Source organism: Asparagus officinalis, chromosome 9, assembly GCF_001876935.1.
Source record: "Asparagus officinalis chromosome 9, Aspof.V1, whole genome shotgun sequence".
Lineage (NCBI taxonomy): Eukaryota > Viridiplantae > Streptophyta > Magnoliopsida > Asparagales > Asparagaceae > Asparagus > Asparagus officinalis.
The window spans coordinates 63,442,894-63,461,712 of record NC_033802.1 but is presented as its reverse complement, the minus strand read 5'-3'; the positions used below and the strand labels follow the sequence as shown (position 1 = coordinate 63,461,712).

The window sequence follows — 18,819 nt, the reverse complement described above, 5'->3', positions numbered from 1 at the left end:
TATGCTACGTGTTAGTTCTATTGTGCCTCATGATAGTTCTCTTTCCTGGCGTGTGAGTTCTATACTAACCAGGCGTTAGTTCTAGCGAGTGGGACTCGAATAAAAGCGAAATAGTTTGTATATAACAGGATCAAAAAATTACCAACATATCACACTTAGTTAGTGATAGTTTCATTACATGTTTTACGGTGTATATATGATCTTCTGATTTACCATCTTAATTGATCGTAGGACTCATGGGCATCACCATATAATTGCTCTTGAGCTCTTTCTTTACCCCACCAAATCTTACTATAATCAACCCTAATCACATACAAACTTAGAAACTCCTTTTGAACGTCAATAGGCCGTATATCCGGTCATACCTTTAATATGGGTTGTAATTGGATAGCAATGAATTGACGAGAGGCTCTAGATTGACCTGCATTGTTGTCATGTTGTTCACAGTTGTGATTGTCCACGAACCTTTTGATTTCAAGTCTATTATCATTTTTCGGTGGAGAGGCAAATAACATCCATGGGTAATTTTTGACTTCCTTAAACCGACAAAAAACTCGAATACGCTTCGGTTCATTCTTCCCAAACAGGTATTCGAATTTTTTGGCCATGGAGTAGTATAGCAAGGCCAATCTTAACTCCTTCGTATTTTCAAATCGTTACCCCTCACCGGTTAACGCAGTGTGCCACCAAGCAGGAATCCTCTCTAATCTGCTAATCATGTCATCAATCATCAAAACATTAACTCTTGAAGGATTGTCATTGGGATTCTTATCTGGAACAGTTATGGACGACAACACCAGCGGACCACAGTCGATACTTTTTGAGTGTAAACTTCTAGAAGCGCTACAAATATTAAGAACAGAAAAAAAATTAATCATAAACTACACAAATTGTAGTAACACCAACAAATAATATTGAAAGCATACAACTAAAAATGACAACTGCGATGTTAGTTACATTTAGAACTAACAAGAAGACCATTAGAACTAACAATATATCTATTAGTACTAACAAGACAGATATTAGAACTAACACACTTTGCAACGCTTCCATCATATGGAACTAGAGATAGAACTAGCAATAAATTGAGTAGAACTAACATAACAGCGATTAGAACTAACAATATAACCATTAGAATTAACAAGACAAAGATTAGAACTAACACACTTTGCAGCGCTTCCATTATATGGAACTAGAGATAGAACTAACATACGATCGAGTAGAACTAACAAAATAGCGATTAGAACTAACAAAAACCCCTTTAGAACTAACATATGGAGCCTAACAAGGATCTGGTCAACAATAAATTGATTAGAACTAACATGTCCACGATTACAACTAACATACGATCGAAATGCATCTGAAATCCAGTTAAACCTAGCACATAACTAAAAAGAAGACGATTAGCACTAGCGTTCATTTATTTTGCGGTTAACCTATATGTCTTGTCGGACTTGCTCATTGCAGTGTATACTCAAAGAATCATCGGCTTCTTTAGAAGCTTGCATGTGAACCTCTTTCAGTCCACGATTGTGGCAATGCTCCACCATACACGTCATTTCCCCCTCGTTCTCAATTGTAAGGACCATGGATTTTAATACTATTTAAAATAATTTTCTAGTATTGTAAAATATTTAATTATTATTTTTAAAAGTGTATTTTTATTTTTCTCGATTTCCTATAATTTCTATGATTTAAAAATCCGATTATATATTTAAATGATTTTGATATTTATAAATTTATTTTGTGCTGTAAAATTTTCTAGAATTAATTTGTTGTGTTATCAGTACTATTACATAATATTTTAAATAAAATATTGTATTATTAATATTATTACAAATTATTTCATATAATACATGGTATTATTAATTACGTGTTTTTGGTATAATTTATTGTATTATTTCTATTATTACATATTATCTGTCATATTAGTATAACTAGTACGTTTTACTATGTACGTAATTATCCCATAATTATTGAATTTTAAATGTAAGTAAAAATATTTTTATTATTAGTTATTCTAGTTTAATTGTATAATATGTGTATATTTCGACTATTTCGTTTCAACTGTTGTAATAGCATAACATGTAGATTTTTAATTGTATATAATTATTATGTAATTAGTCTAATTTTTAAGTATCCAAAATTATTTATTTTAATTATTTTAATCATTAACCCTAACCCTAATTATATATATATAATAATACTAAATATTATAGATATAGCTAGCTATATATATATACTAATATATAATACTAATATATATGACGCTAGTACTATTATAGTCCCTGACTACTATATTTATGTACGTTATATAGGTACACACACACAACACATATGAGTATCCATCCTCTTCTCGTCTCCTGTTCAGGAGAAAACGCGCCGCCCACACTTTCCTCTCTCTCCTCTCTTCTTCTGCCTCACTAACGAAACACCCAAACGCTACCGCCCGCGCTCAATCCGTTCGCCACCCCAGCCCCCGCATCCGACTCACTCGTCGGCTCCTCTCTCTTCTCCGACGAACGCCCAGGACCCATCACCATCGTGCGCTGCCTTCACTGCCCAAACCACGCGAGCCGCCCAAACCGCTCGAACGCACCCATCCCTTCTTCCACCAGCCGAGGTCGCTGCGCCATCACCTGCTGCCTTACCGCCGCCCGAACAGCCCAAACACCCGCGCTAAATCCCGCCAGCTTCTCAGCAACCTTCCGAGCGCTCTGCCCAAGCGCCGCAAGCATATCCGCAGCAGCCCCCAATCCGCGTCGCTGCCTCCGACCACCGCTGCCCCCTTATCGTTCTCCGGCAGCCCAAAATCTGATGAACTCCACGCCGTCGCCGCAGCCCTCGCCGGATCTCTTCCCGACGTCGTGCTCCCCGCGCCAGATCCGACCCGCACGTCAACGTCGATTCGTTCGATGAAACCCCGAGACAAGATCCCGCTTCCCTTGATCTGTATTTCCATTATTTATATCTGTTAATAATTGATTGCATAGAATAGAATGCGATATGTTATAACCTGCATGGGATTGTTTGCTGAAGAATATTAATTATATCATGGTAATATGATAAATGACATTTTCAAAAAAATTATAATGAATTAAAAGAATTTAGTTTGACAAAAGAATCATTTTTAGATAATTATAATAATTTAAAAGAATTTATTTTAGAAAATAAATTAGTTTAGATTAATTGTTAAGCGAAATAATTTAAAATGAATTTATTTAGAAAAAGATTATTTTCTGAATTATGTAGATGATGTTTATGATTTATAATTCTTATTTTGATTATCTGATATGTTATGATATTATTGCACATGATTAGTTGCATTGATTATTCATTGTTGTGATTGAGAATTATTAGGAGTTCATGACCATAGTGACCTGTAGGGCACAGTTAGGATCTAGAACCTCGTGTGTAGTTGACCTGGAATTACGAGAATTGGGGAGAGAAGTCTTGGTCCATGTGAGTGGTTGTGATTGTTGATGTATATTTCAGGCTCGCGCCGGTGAAGTTTGTGTAGTCATCGGTAGGTCTGAGGAGATGAGATATTGTGATTGTTGATGCATATTCCGGGCTCGCGCCGGTGAAGTTTGTGTAGTCACCGGGGTGGGTCTGAGAAGTAGTCATATTGCGGTTGTTAATTATTTGAGATGAGTGATGGGATGATTAGTTACATGACCTCGATTCTTGGCTAAGTATGATTCTTGTGAGATGTAGGCCGGTTGTACTTCTTTTCACACATAGATCGAGATTAATATTTAATTATCTATAATTTGAGACATATGGCATATACATAAGGGTTTCCTTGTTTGGATTATTTTACTCGACGTACTACGTCTCTTGTTGTAGATTTTTAAGTATTAATTCCATCTAGTGTATGCCTTGTGACTTGGATGATTAGTCTAATCGCTAGCTGCATGACTCGTTACCTGATCAATTTGGATGATTAGTCTAATCGCTAGCTGCATGACTCATTACCTGATCAATTTTGGATGCTTATGTTATCATGATTTAGTAGTGTTTTCATGTTGATTTGTGGATTTCAGTTGTACGTTCTTTAGTTGTTTCTGTTATCGTATCATTTTTCACATTGGATTTCCATTCGTTCTATTTTCTTTGTAGGGTCGGGTCTTGCCGTGTGCCATACACGCTGACGTACACCTGTTTTCTCTGGTGTACGTCAGACTTAGAGGAAGAACATGTTTAGCAAGAGCCAGAGGATTCTCAGCAGAAGTGCCTAGCGGATGGAGCAGAAGAAGAAGCTAAAGCTTAGTTATTGGTCCTCAGCTTTCTTTTGTACTACCTTTTATTTCCATTTGATCAGTGTATTATTATATTCTCCAGTATTTCATTCAGATAGTTTTTGAATAAGGGCACGTTTGACCCGAATATTATGTCTCGGATGTTATTCATTGTGATATGTATTATTTTATTCTTGACCCGAATATTATGTCTCGGATGTTATTCATTGTGATATGTATTATTTTATTCTGTGTTGTTCATTATTTTCTTGCTGATTGTGATCGGGGACCTGCGCCTTTGCATTGTATTATTTCCAGACGCTTAACGTATTAGGTTGAGGAGAAATGTTTTTATTTACTCTCCTTGATCTAATACGTCACGGGCTTGTTCACGTTCCGATTCCCGAGTATTTTGGGAAGCGGGGCGTGACATCAATAGGAAATTTTAAGCTTCCAACTATTTTATCTTCGTATGACAGAATTAATGACTCATATGGAAGATCTAACCTCTCTGTCACATCAAATTTGAGATCCAGGATGGTGGTTGAAGAGTTAATCTTTAAAAATACCGCTTTGTACCCAAAAGAGACAATGCAATTAATGTCTTTCTTAGCCATTTTGAAGAGAAGATAAGATTAATGGAGCAAGTAAAGGAGAGAATTTTCGTCTGAGGAGGAGTAATGGATAACTAAATAGTTATTGCTCATGATGTGGTAAAAAAGGGGGGAAATTTCCCTCTATTTCTTCCATCTTATCGCATTAATGAGGAGTGACTACTATTTCGGGACGCAACCTCGTCTGGGGAAGAAGGAGAAGGGCAATATCACCTTTTTTTACAAAATGCAATCTTCTTTTAGTACAATACTGACGTGGAGGGGGCTTGAAACATTGATCTTCACTTTTTGGGGCTATTCCACATGGGGTAAAATACAAGGGGGCTTGTCACATGAAGTTCCCACTTTTAGGGCCTGGACACATTTTTCCCTTTCAATTATTCCCCGTTTTTTATTTTGAGGAAATTTTCAAAATAGACCTATTTACAATTTTATTACCTAAAATCAACTCATTTCAAATTTATTTATAACAATCAACCCAGTTTTGATCACGTTAACAGCGCAGCCTGAAATTGAGTCGATTTAAAAAATGCTTCTTTTTAATTAGTCAGAGTTGTCAACCCCGACTAATTAGATGCTAGTTTAATTACATGGGTTAGTCGTGGGAGTAAACTCTGTAGTCTAAAATAGTCACGGTTGTCAACCCCAACTATTTAGAAGTTAATTAAACAGGTTGCTAATAAGTTAGGGTTGCCAACCCCGACTAATTAGAAAGAAATTTTTTAAACTAGTTAAAACAGAGTTCATTTTTATGAATACTTTTAAAATTAGTCAATTATGATGAATAAAATTATAAATGAGTCTATTTTAAAAATTGGGAAAAATGTATTTAGGCCCCCCAAAAATAAAGGAGATGTGGCCCACTCCCTATAGTTTTTTCATTGTGTTTCAGCCCCCCAAAATTGTGTTCTGCCCCCTTTCACACTCTCCCAGGAAAAAACTTTCCGAAATTACCCTTCCCTTTTTCCTCTTCTTCTCCTCCCCCTCTCTCCTCGCTCTTCTCTCCTCCTCTCCCCTAACTGCTCCTCTCCTCTTTCTCTTCTCTCCTTCTCTTCTTCTTCTCCAGACCCTGACCCACACCCCCTACCCCTCCTCCCTCCCCCTCCCCAGGCCCCATCCCCGACCTCCTCTGCCTCCTCCGCTTTAAGATCTTCGACTGGACCGGCCACCAGAGCTCTCACTCCAAGTGACAGCTTCACCTATGTCGGAGTTTGAGCGTACGACTCTCATTTCATGGGCAATGCATCTTGCTCATTTGGGAAGGCTTTTGGACCTTGTCGACCCGAGTATTAAAGGGATTGGCAAAGAGCAGGCTCTCCTTTGCATTACAGTTGCTCTTCTTTGCATCCAAAGGTCTCTAGCTCGCCGTCCATCCATTAAGGAGATCGTTGGGATGCTCACTGGTCAGATCCTCCTCATCTTCCAATTGAGTTCTCCCCTTCACCTCTCGGTGGGTTCTCATTCAAGTCAAGGAAGAAGGCGCGTTGAGTTGAGGTATTTTCACTGAGCAACGGTAGGGAGAGTAGTTGTTCACTCTTTTGTTGTACATTTGTTTTATTTTTCCATTCTTGTTGAGGCTAATTGATGAGTAAAAATTGAGAATTGATTTACCATCTCATACAAGGCCTTGTAAGTTATAATCTGTCCTAGAATGATCCTTCATGTGCAAAGAATTAAATTAATGAAGATGATTTATGACCATAGGACTCTCAGATTAAAATATATGAAAGAATAGATTCTGATTAATATGCATCTTGGTTGTGTATTGTTTAGATGTAGGATTGGCTTGTTGGGCCATGAGAATATACTGTTCTTACTCACATTTTTTTCTGTAACTTTGTTGAAACGTAAGGCTTTCTAGACCCGGTGCCTTTTTTACTTGTCTTCATGATTCTTGTTGTTGTTGGGAGGGGAAAAGTTCTCAAATATCTTTCTGCTTCCTTTTTGGATGCCTTTACTAGATTCCATACTATTGAATTTTTTTTTTGATGACAAGGGAAACTTGGTCACCTCAGCTCAGTTTTAACTCCTTCGGAGCCCCGCCAGCAGCCCTGGTTCGATTCCCCTTGTTCCCTTCACATCTACAAGGAGCTATCCTTAATACCAGGGGATCATCCCCACGGGCAGAGCGCGGGCGAGCAGCGTGGGGACCACTGGGACGCGAACTGGTGAGCATACAACGGACTGAGCTGGATTTGGTGACCAATAAAACCCCGGGTTTCCGTCCCCACCCTTAAACCAAGGGAAACCAGGTGAATGCGGCTACGAGGATTCGAACTCCTGACCAACAACGGGCAATAGCCTGGAGAGATACACTCCCCCATGGAGAGCTGCTGACCATGAGTCCCACCCGCGGGTGGTCCATACTATTGTTGTTGCCAATTGAGTTCTTGTTTCGCTCATCATTTGGCCAACAATGGTTTTGGATGTTGGAGCTGGTTGAGCGAATGCATGAATTCTATCAGATCGATTGGAAGGAATTTGGTAGTTTCATCTAAAGAGAAGGATGATGAGGATTGTGAATATGAGATGATTTGGGATGCAGAGGGATATTGGCTTGATTTGGGAAGATCTTCGATTGGTCTTTAAAGCCCAAACTGATAGGGATTGCTTACACACAAGGTGTTTGACATATTGTCACGGTGAGAAAAAATAGTTTTATTGGAGAGAATGACTCAATTTCAGACGTGGGTTATAACTTTTATGGTTGTGGAATGTTGAATCATCCTCTTGTGACTACTACTAAATTATAAGATTGTTGTACTGATGATCCTTATGTTGCATCCAGAATTGCTTATAACGTGTCATGTTTTATTATTTAGTTGATTATACTATGTGTTCTTATGGTTTGGTTGTACTTAGATAAAAATTTAATAAAATATATTGTGTCTATTTAGTGATCAATTTTGGTGTAATTTATTGCGATTGTATGTGAAAGGTATTGTGGCTGTCATGTGAATATGTACAACTTCATTCAGGTAGAACTTGATGTGAATAATAAACTAAAGATTATATATAAATTATGTGTATCAAAACCTGAATATTATGGTACATAATATGTACATAATCTTGAGGTTATTGTGTACATAATATATACAAATCATGTACATAATCTTTAAGTTACGATACACTATTAAATCTCATTATATGTTAACTTTCTTCATAAAATGTTAACTTTCATCGTTATATGTTAACTCTCCTCATAATATGTTAACTTCCAACTAAACATGTTAACGTTCATCATAATATATTAACTTTTACTGTTACATGTTAACTTTCATAATAACATGTTAACTTTCTTCATAAATCATGTTAAATTTCATCACTATATGTTAACTCTCCTCGTAACATGTTAACTTTTAGCTGAACATGTTAACTTTCATAATAATATGTTAACTTTCTTCATAATAATTTTTTTTTGAACTAAAATTCTGAGAGGCACCCGAAATAGTGGTTGTATGAAGATTCATATGCAAGTTGTTGTTAATATATAGAGTTCTATTTTTAAAAAAATCAGAAAGTTCTAACTGAAATGTTAACATGTAAAAAGTTAGAAAGTTCTAAGATTGTAAGTCTAATCATATCGTGTATTCAAGCAATATCTGTTGTAAGAATGTAAGAATTTTATTATGGTGAACGTTAACATGTTAAGTTGAAAGTTAACATGTTATGAAAAAAGTTAACATATTATAGTGAAAGTTAATATATGATAGTGAAAGTTAACATATTATGATAAAAGTTAACATGTTCAGCTAAAAGTTAACATGTAATGATGAACATAAACATGTTCAGTTGAAAGTTAACATGTTATGAGTACACGTTTCATGCAAATCAGTACTAGGTTTTGTCAAATTTCAACTTGAAAGTGTCATTTGGACTAGCAACACGGGGATGACCCATCATTATTTGAAATAATGCAATTAGTGTCTCTACCACAGTGCATTAACTAATAAGATGTGACATGAATCTATTTGATTTCTAAAGTCAAGGATACGATAAAACAATAAATCAATAAGAAATAGACATCCTCATTTATTAAAATTGAGATTGAAAGCACCATTTGGACTAATATCACCTATGTCATCAGTGTAATAAATAAACAATGTTTTTCCACCTCCTCATATGTGACCAACAAATATACACTAGCAAATAATAATAGTCAAACAGAACATATACATAAAGTCCATGACATTATGAAAACAGACTACCCAATTTTAAGTATCCCTTGAATCAATTTCAGACATAATAGACTTATCCTCTTCTTCCTTCAATGAATGCATCATCTTTGCAACTTGGCTCATAGTTGGTTGAGCATCGGCAGATTTGTATATGCACTTCAATGCAATCTGAAGAAGCTTCACCATTCTATCTTCAGGCACTCTTTCAGAGAGCAGTCCCTTATCAAAAACTTCAACTGTCCATTCCTCTCTCACCACAGAATGCACCCACTAAACCAAATCAAAACCATTATTCTGAACAATTTTTCTGGTAAGTAGCTCAAGAAGGATGACACCAAAGCTGAAAATATCATCTTTGAGGGCTGTGTCATTTATGGGCTTACTTGATTTTCGACCGTTGTTGAGGCTGGTTTACCTCGGGGTTGCGAGGAGATCATACTCACTGATGCAGGGCTCCATGTTGGTGTCCATTAGGATGTTGGAGGATTTGAGATTGTCATGGCCTATACCGACCTCTTGTAAGTCTCTGTGCATAAATGGCATGCCCCTTGCGATGCCTACAGGTACGTTTAGCCTACTGTTCCAATCAAATGTGTTGTTTTCTTGGTTACCTACAGTTTGAGATCCGTGTGGCTTTGTTAAGATTTCTTTCATCACCTTCCATGCCTAAATTTATTTAGCTCTACTTGCTGAATAAATTTTCAAAATTTAGCTCTACTTGCTGAATATCTCAACAACAACAGACACTATTCAAAATTCAACTGTACTTGCTAAATTTTGCCTCTCACACCGATCACGTTGTAGTTAGTTTTATTCTCTTCATCCTTCTATAACTTGTAATCTCTACCTTCTCTACCAACTTTTGTGCATCCTCTATAATCTTCTTCTCTTAATAGAATGGGTTAAGTCCCTCATAAAAAATAAAAAATAAAAATTGACATAACCCATAGAAAGTTTGGAAAAGTCACTTTAACCTCCAAAAAGTTCTGTCAGAAATCCCCCAAACCTAAACTAATGTCTCATGTGAAAATCATGCGCGATCAGATGACTAAATTATCCCAAACAGAGACGAAAAAGAAAGTGCTTCAGTGTACTCTGATCAAGAACCCTTTTGCCAAAAACTTTATGCAGTCTGAACTAAAAATGTATATCAAGCTAACATCAACTCTGCTCGTAAGAGACGATATCATTCATTTGCAACTCAAAGTTGTTACAGGATAATAATTAAGCATTGAGGTCATCATCATTATCCTCATTAAGAATTCTCCTATGTTTTTGGTTTATGGTCAAAAGAATTATCCTCATTATTATATCAAACACCTTGTGTGCAAGAAATCTCACCAGGCATCTGCTTGCAAGAAATCAAGACTAAGAACAGATCCACATCAAATCCTCAACACTTTGACATAATTCAACATCAAAACACCCAATTTAATCACAAAACGAACATGGAAGTCCAAAATCCAATACAATGAACCTAAAAACTCAATCAAATTCAAAAACTCCAACTCAAGCTCAATTAATAAAGATCGTACCTCATACGAATCAAAGTGATCCTGCTTAATCATATTCCCAAGCATCGTGAACATTGACAGAGTGAGAAAAGCAGCAACCACTTGCCTCAGATCGAACGCCATTTCCCTTTCAATTCGAAATCAAGAACCAAGAAGAAGAAGATTAAGAAGAAGAGAGAGAACCTCCTTCAAAGTCTCATGCGGATCTGAAAGAGGGAGAGGTTTCAGAGCAGATGTGACGGTAGGGGTGAGAGCGCTGGTGGCCGGCCCAGTCGAGGGCCCGAGGAGGGGGGAGGGAGGAGGGGTGGGGAGTGTGGGCCAGGGTCTGGAGAAGAAGAGGAGGGAAGAGAGGGGAGAGAAGGAGGAGGAGGAGAAGAAGAAAAGGGAAATGGGTAAATTTGGAAAGTTGTTCCTAGAAGAGTGTGAGGAGGCTGAAACACAAGGAAAAAACTATGTGGAGCTGGGCCACATCCCCTTCATTTTTAGGGGCCTAAATACAATTTTCCCTTAAAATTTTCCTTCTTTTAGTTTTTTCCCCTCTCTTTTTCTCTCTTTTTCCCCATTTTTGTTTTGTCTTTTATCTCTCTTTTATTGGGAGTTAGAATGATGGACTTGGATCAGGAACACAGAATTAGCATTTGGGCTTCGTGTAAGAGCCCTTTTAACAAGTTAAATATTACGATCTTCCATGAAGATCTACTAGCACTTTGTTGCCCATAAAGCGTACACGACATAAAGATGCGAGAGCATCAGTTTGTTTATTTTTATAAAAATGAGGGTGTTTATATTGATTCTTATTAATATTTGCTCATTTCCGTTACTTTTTGCAAGTGCGAGAGTGCTACATTTGTTTTTTTTTTAATGCAAAGCCATTTTCTGCATTTTTGAAAATTTGATGCACAAGTTCAAATTTATTGTATATATATATATATATATATTTATATATATTGTGTGTGTGTGTGTGAGAGAGAGAGAGATTAATGAGTATCATTGTCAAGGAGGAGGATTCCCTCCGTAACAATGATATGACACAATCACCACCATGTGAATAAAGTAGGAGAGAGAATTTCATTTGGTGTGGATTGTGCCACATCATTGTCAATGAAGGAATCAAAATATCAGATACATGAACAGATAGCATCACTTCTAAAATCAACAGACTATCTTCAAGAAAAACAAAAATATTTCAATCACGTCTTCCCAATTGAATTTGCTAAATGCTAAAATCTGAGCGAATAGTTTCTTGTTCGAATTCGAATTCGGCTCAAATAGCACTATTTGTATTCTTGTTCAAATTCGACTTGAATAATATTTAGAATTTGAATTCGCTTTGTTTAGTTATGTATGTGTTCGATAACTAATCGTGAATATTTGATTAACAATATTTGGTGGTTTAGTAATCAAGTTATTCGTCAAATATTCTGTATCTATTTGCCAATTATTTGAAAATCAATACAAATGAAAAAAAAAAACTCAGCAAACAAAGTATAATCTTTTATAACCTGAACCTGAGGCCAAAGAAAATGCAATAGAGTAGTTTAATACACGTTATGTGCTCAAAATTTACAAACAAAGCAGTTTCTTTCACAATATAAAATGTAGTAAATAACTAGAAACATACACCTATAAAATAAAACAAGAAAAACATCGCTTCATAAACTTATCCAGTCTTCAGTTATCCATACAATTACCACAATCATACCTAGTTGATCAATACCACATTTACCCAATTACAACAAAAACGTTCTCTAAGACTCCAAAATTCTCCCAATTTGCTCTTTTTTGGCCCTGATGCAATCTTCTTTGTTGATCAAATCCTGAAAATTGAAATCAATCACATGAAAATAAATGGGAAATGTATAATTAAGGAAAGTTACATAATACTTGTAAAATATTAGTTAAAATAGAAAAATACTTTCATTCTACAGATTTCGTGAATATTTACTAAAACCTGACATTTATAAAACAAAAATGGACAAAAGAAAAATGCAACTAGCACCTTGAATCTTAGTAAAGAGGTAATAAAATCAGTTCACGCGGCAAGCATGCCAAGCAGCACTCTTTCATCATATATTAATCAAATGAATGAGCTTTCAATTATTTGGGGGAAATGTACAAAAGAAGAGGAAGTGGAAAATCAGAAATTCATGGAATTATCAAGTGTAATCTTTCAATTATTTCAACATGATGCACAAAAGATCAATCTTTAGCAACTAGTTTAAGGAAAAATCAAGAAATAGATACAATTTTAAGGTTCATCTCACCTTTTGATGGAAGCATGAAGATAGATCTCAAGAGAAACAACGCGCCGATAACTACAGACCGTCGGAGAGGAAGAGAGTGTCAAGAGAGATCATTGAGAGAGATAAAGAAGCGGTCAGAGAGAGAACTTGAGAGAAAGAGGGAGCCGAAAGACGAGATTGTCGGAGGAAGATGAGAGATCATCGAAGGGAAAAAGATTAGTCAGAGAGATCCCAAAGTCGGCGATTCTCAAATTGGGACTTGGAGGAGGTGAATAGAAAGTGAGGAACACCCCAACCTCTTAACTTAATTATCTATTTATATGGGATGCAATTTGTAATAAAAGTTTGGATGGGTAATATTTGTAATAAGTTTAATTAATAGGAATAAAATGTAAAATGTAATCGAATAATTAATAATCAACCGAATCGTATGTAGCTTTGGTTAAATTATATTCGTTTATAAACCGAACACTAAAAATTGTTCATTTAATACTAAATGAACGATCGAATCGAATTTGATCGAATAATTGGACGAATATTTCCCGAACTGTTTATTAATTATTTGGTTCACTTCCACCCCAAGTTGCATCCTGTTACAATACGCACTCAGCATTAGCTTCCCAAATGAGAAACAGGGCAAGCCATACAAATTGAGTTTCTCAGATAATCCCCAAATGATGCCTATTTGGTTTTGATGTCATAAATAAAAGAATTTATAGGCCCCAAGTCCTGTGATATTCATGCTACAAAATCTAGTTAAGCTCTACCTTGCTTGAAGATAAAAACTCATAAGAGCGACTAAAATGACAGCCTACACCTAAGTGATTATTCAGGACACAAGACAGTAAAAGACCCAATACAAACATCTGCATCTAATGGTCTCTCAAAATGATCCAATTGCTAACAAGGTATAGCAATGGAAAGACCATCTTAACTTAAAGGGAGAAAAAAAATCACCACAATGCATACATCTAATGGTCTCTCAAAATGATCCGATTGCTAACAAGGTATAGCAATGGAACGGCCATCTTAACTTAAAGAAAAAAAAAATCACCACAATGCATACATCTTTCATAATTAAAATGAGGAAATTCCTTTAGCATCATTTACTAGACATGTGACAGAGAATTCACCCAGTAAGTACCCATCTAGCCAGGAAATATAAAGAAAAATGAAACAATGGATCATGGAGAAAATGAGACATGATATAGAAATCCATAAGTAACTATAAATGTTTAATAGCATCTGAGAAGCATGGACACATGACAAAATGACATGGATACACGACACGATAATTTCATAAAGAGTACAGCATGGGAACATGTTGATGCATATATGTACTAAACATGTCAGTTCATCCAAAGATCCTGACACATTGCCCATGACATACCAATCTAATAACAAACAATTATTTACAGATGCTGAAACTTTAACCTATTATACATTTTCACGGATTTGCAAAATGAAAAATCCTTGGCTCATAAATCTTCTATAGAGTAGTTCAATATATCTCACTTCTATATCGGACCATATCTGAACATTTCACAGTTTATATTAGCCCATAATCTGACTATCTTTTCCGCTAAATTATGTTCTTTAGTATAGAACAATTAAATAAATATATCAAACATGTTTTAAGAACGAAGAGTATGGTTAAGATGTATCTGACAGATGTTCTAAATAACAAAGGGTAAGTTTCAAGAAATTACAATGAACTCCCCTAGAGTGTATTTTTTTTCAGAAAACTATCCTACACTATTTTTGTTTTAATTTGTTATCATTAACTAAGATTTTTTTCAAAGACCTTCACAACATTAATAACAACACTACAATCACCATCTGGTCTTTGAAAATATGATTATTTGCACAAAGGACCTCATAACAGTAAAGAAAATAGAACGTTTTGCAAAGTCCATACCTTCATGTTCTCCAATTCTTTCCCCAAACACATTACAAAAGTTACTTTCTGTATGTATTTGTTAACTTACTTCTCTCCTACGTTCCACTTCTTTCTCATCTTCTCTTACCATTTTATGGTCTTAAATCATGGTAACTTACTTCTCTCCTACGTTCCACTTCTTTCTCATCTTCTCTTACCATTTTATGGTCTTAAATCATGGCCATGGATCCAAGCTTCATGACCATGCGCTTTCTCATCTTCTCTTACCATTTTATGGTCTTAAATCATGGCCATGGATCCAAGCTTCATGACCATGCGCTTGAGCTCCACAGCACCAGACCGAAACTCAGTAGCTATATGCCTGAGATCCATGTCCATGAGCTTGAGTTCCATGACCAATGAACTTGAGATTCACAAACATGAATTTCAAATCCACAATCATTAACTCGAATGTCTTCAAGTTATGGTTATCACTGTTATTCTAACTTTGAATTTAGAAATAACACATAGTAAAAAAATAAATTTTGATTGAAATGAATACCAAGGCACCATAAGCGAATCAGCTGCTCATGGCTCCCAATATTCAACATTAGAGGAATGTAAGGTTTTTAATAACTAAAGAGAAGCTACATAAGAATTAAAGTTGAATTGCAATTTCAGAAAGTATGAAGCCCCAACAACTCAGAGAAACACGAACAGATATATACAACTCACTAATAGATGAGAGGGAGGATATTTTGGAATGAAACTATTCATATGTTGTTGAACCTAGGTACGGAAAAAAAGGACCATAAACGTGATTTATATAAGAGAAAATTAAGTCATCACAAATTTCTTGAACACATTTTATTCAACTTAAATGCATCTTCTTAAAAATATGAGTATTAACTCACTGTAGATAGCAGATATGTTGATAGTTGAATGCAAAATCCAAGTAACAGGTTGAGCCAAACTACAAGCTAACAGAAAAAGAACCATGCAAAGACATATAACAAACATAGATAAGTAAACAAGAGGGGGGGAAATGAAAGGTTTCACTAAAGAGCCAAAAAAGAATAATACCATGCCCATACCTACTTTTCATATTCTTGAACATAGCTCATTTTTCCAACTTGCAACTCATTAGCTCAGATTCCATTATGACTGAACTTGACCCTAAAGGATCCTCCAGAAGTGCATCCCCCAGCTTGGTCTCCAGTAATTTTAAGAGAAGGAATTCGATGCGAAAACCTTAACAGTTCTTTTCTTTTAAATGTCATAAACAGCCAAAAGCCTTCATGCAACTGCCTTCTGAATACATTATCATGCTCCTCTGCTCTAACCAAGGCTGCCACTGTAACACCTGCTTCCTGAGTGAAATCTGTCACAATCTCTACCAGCTTATATTGGACATTGGTACTCATACCAGAAATTGTCCAGTCAATATTCCAGTGATTGTAAATTGCCCAGATTTCACCTTTTCTAGGATATACTCTGAAGAAGAGTTTTGATGGCTGCTCATGAGCACATATCACTCTGTGTAACAGTAAGTTTTTCTCAATACATGTGGATTCAGCTGCTCTAAAAGTCCCACATGCCATAGGTAAATTTGCTTCAACCCATTGCATCTCCTCATCAGCCACAGGATGAGGTTGTAATAGTGTCACATCTAACATTCCTCCGGAATTGAGAAACTTATCTATGCGAGCGTAAGAAAAAGGAAGTTTGTTTAGTCTATTGCAGAATGCCCACACCTCACCTGGTTTAACGTGCTTTCTGACTTACTATCCTCAAAATCATGAAACTTGATATGATGAATTGTCTCATGTTCATCTGCTTCACATTCCATTCTTTCACTCACATGGACTTCTGCTGGGGAAATCTCACCAATGTTTGGTTCCCCTTCTCGCAAATTCTCTACGATAATCTGCTCTTGTTCTACTGATAAACTTAGAGTGCAATTTTCTGAGTCTTCATAGCTATTCGCTTGACTGGCCATGCTAATAGATTTCCGCTGTTTATTGACAAAGTACTGGATAGCAGACCAACTTGACTGGACTTTTGGTATCTGCGCAAGAAAAGGATCATTGAAGGAATAGGGCTCATCATGTTTCAGTGGTACTAGAAAAGGATTCAATACAAAAGCTCCCCTAAAAAATTCTTTACTGCATTTTTCATCAAATCTGTAAGATGGTATGGTGTGCGAGAACCTGTGGAATTCATTTACAGGAACCAGGAACTCTACTCCACTAGCAAGATTGCTGCTTTTCTTGAAAAGGCCTTTGAATCCCTCAACTCTGCTTAAGCGCGCTACTTTTACATCTTTTTCTGTTGTGCCTACGATCACGACAATCTGATAATATAGTGCTCCTCTAGGATTGCAAGCCATTACCAGATTTCTGTCCTTGTAAATTCCCCAAACCTCGCCTTCCTTGGGATACATATCAATATTAATATCGTACACATCTCCGGTACGTTCATAGTTCCTCGTCCGAGTAGACAGCCGATGAGAGAGAATAAAGTGCCTCTCACTTTCCACATTTGCTACAGTAAACTTCCCACAAGCTATGGGTAACCCAGCTTCTTGCCATTTCTTCTCATTGTCGCAGGTGAAAATAGGAATCAGCTCATGCTTTGCTTTATGATACCTTCTCTTGTGCTGGTGCTGGTACCTTCTCTCGTGCCGGATCTCAACATACTTTTGAGGAACTCGACAGTCATGGTCACATGCAGCCCAAATTTCATCGTCAAATTCTCTATTGGCAGATGCCATTCGATCAAGGAGACCCAAGAAAAGATAATTGTCATTGATCTCGGGCGCAACACTAGTTTCAAAATCATCAACATAGAGGGGCAAGGATGAAGGATCCAACTCCAACAGATCATCGCCAGAAACTCTCATACAAGGAACCTGGTGGGAGAACCGTTCTAGAACGTAGTCCGGTTGAACGCGGAACGCAGACTGGTATCTCCTGAAGCGGTTACCATTTACACCTGCGACTGAGACCAAATACACAAGCTTCATCCCCTTATTTTCGACAAAGTTCGTAAGGGCCTCCACCATCTGATATCTGAGCAACGTTGGGCTCGAATCCCCGAATAATGTTTCAGCATTGCCTGCTCTAATGGCCCAAACCTCACCTGTCCTTGGCAACACCTTATTATAGTTCTTCAGCTTCTCAACCTTGTGCGACAAAGTAGGTATGTCTTTGGGTTCATGACAAGCACCTGAATCGAATATTCCCCAAGCACGAGGAACACCACCACCGAGCCGTAAACGATCACGATTCCTCAACACATGGAGCTCGGCCGACTGGATGTCCCCGCCGCGCCAAACAAACACGTAGCGGCGGGGCATCCCAAACTCATCCTTTACAGCCCAAATCTCGTTTTCGTTTAGGACGAAAGACGCTCGGCGCTTCTCAAAATCAAAGGACGATGTAGCAACATCTCTGCAACCAACAGAGGAAGACCCTACATTTTCTATTTCAACCTTTAATCTTTTGGTCTTCTTATTGTGGGCTTCATCTGCCTTCGAAATGTTAGGTGGCCGCATCAAAGATTTCTTCTTTCCCGCCTAAATGAGAAGAAGGGCTTTCTAGGGTTTAAGGGTTTTGCCCAAAAACAAATACATCTCAGTCAGGAAAACAATGACGATGGGGGAATAAAAAATTAGGAAATTACCAGTAATCCGCAGCTTGCAGAAAGATCTCGCTTTTAGAGTATAAATTATCTGGATGGAGATTCAAAAAGAACATTAATTATTGGAAAAAACTAAGAAAATAATGAAAAATGGAAGAAAAAGCCCCACGAAAAAAAATACCTTTTCCTAACGGGAGAAATTGGCGCCGCCCTTTGCTGCGTTAATCTAAGAAAAGGGAGGGGGGAGATACAGAGCTTTTCAATTAATTATCCCCCGTTTTTAATTTGAGGAAATTTTCAAAATAGACCTGTTTACAATTTTATTACCTAAAATAAACTTATTTTAAATTTATTTATAAAAATCGACCCAGTTTCGTCCCATCAACTATAGCACAGCCTAAAATTGAGTCAATTTAAAAAAATGCTTCTTTTTAATTAGTCCGAGTTGTCAACCCTAACTAATTAGATGCTAGTTTAATTACACGGGTTAATAGTGGGAGTAAACTCC

At 36.7% G+C, this 18,819-nt stretch overlaps 2 protein-coding genes across 5 annotated transcripts in view; both read right to left on the bottom strand.

Moving 5' to 3' along the window:
- LOC109824477 overlaps nt 1–18,554 on the bottom strand; it is a 28,241-nt gene extending 9,687 nt beyond the window's left edge. Inside the window, exons 1-3 of one of the 4 annotated variants that reach the window (XM_020391082.1) lie at nt 18,493–18,554; nt 18,354–18,402; nt 16,557–18,267 (exon numbers count right to left, since the gene is read on the bottom strand). In XM_020391082.1, coding sequence (XP_020246671.1) covers nt 16,557–18,225 — 1,669 coding nt within the window. In that variant the 5' untranslated portion in view covers nt 18,226–18,267; nt 18,354–18,402; nt 18,493–18,554. Of the gene's footprint in view, nt 1–16,556; nt 18,403–18,492 lie in introns of all 4 variants that reach the window. The other 3 variants (XM_020391084.1, XM_020391083.1, XM_020391081.1) reach the window with 3 other exon arrangements.
- LOC109824478 lies at nt 12,059–16,493 on the bottom strand. The gene is made up of 2 exons (XM_020391085.1): nt 15,764–16,493; nt 12,059–12,364 (listed from the first exon to the last, which is right to left on the bottom strand). Exon 1 carries the CDS (start codon nt 16,343–16,345, stop codon nt 15,818–15,820), a length of 528 nt encoding a protein of 175 aa, XP_020246674.1. The 5' UTR covers nt 16,346–16,493; the 3' UTR covers nt 12,059–12,364; nt 15,764–15,817.

What these genes read in the sequence shown, in the direction of transcription:
- LOC109824478 (XM_020391085.1), bottom strand. Translation starts at nt 16,345, where the DNA reads ATGTTAGATGTGACACTATTACAACCTCATCCTGTGGCTGATGAGGAG.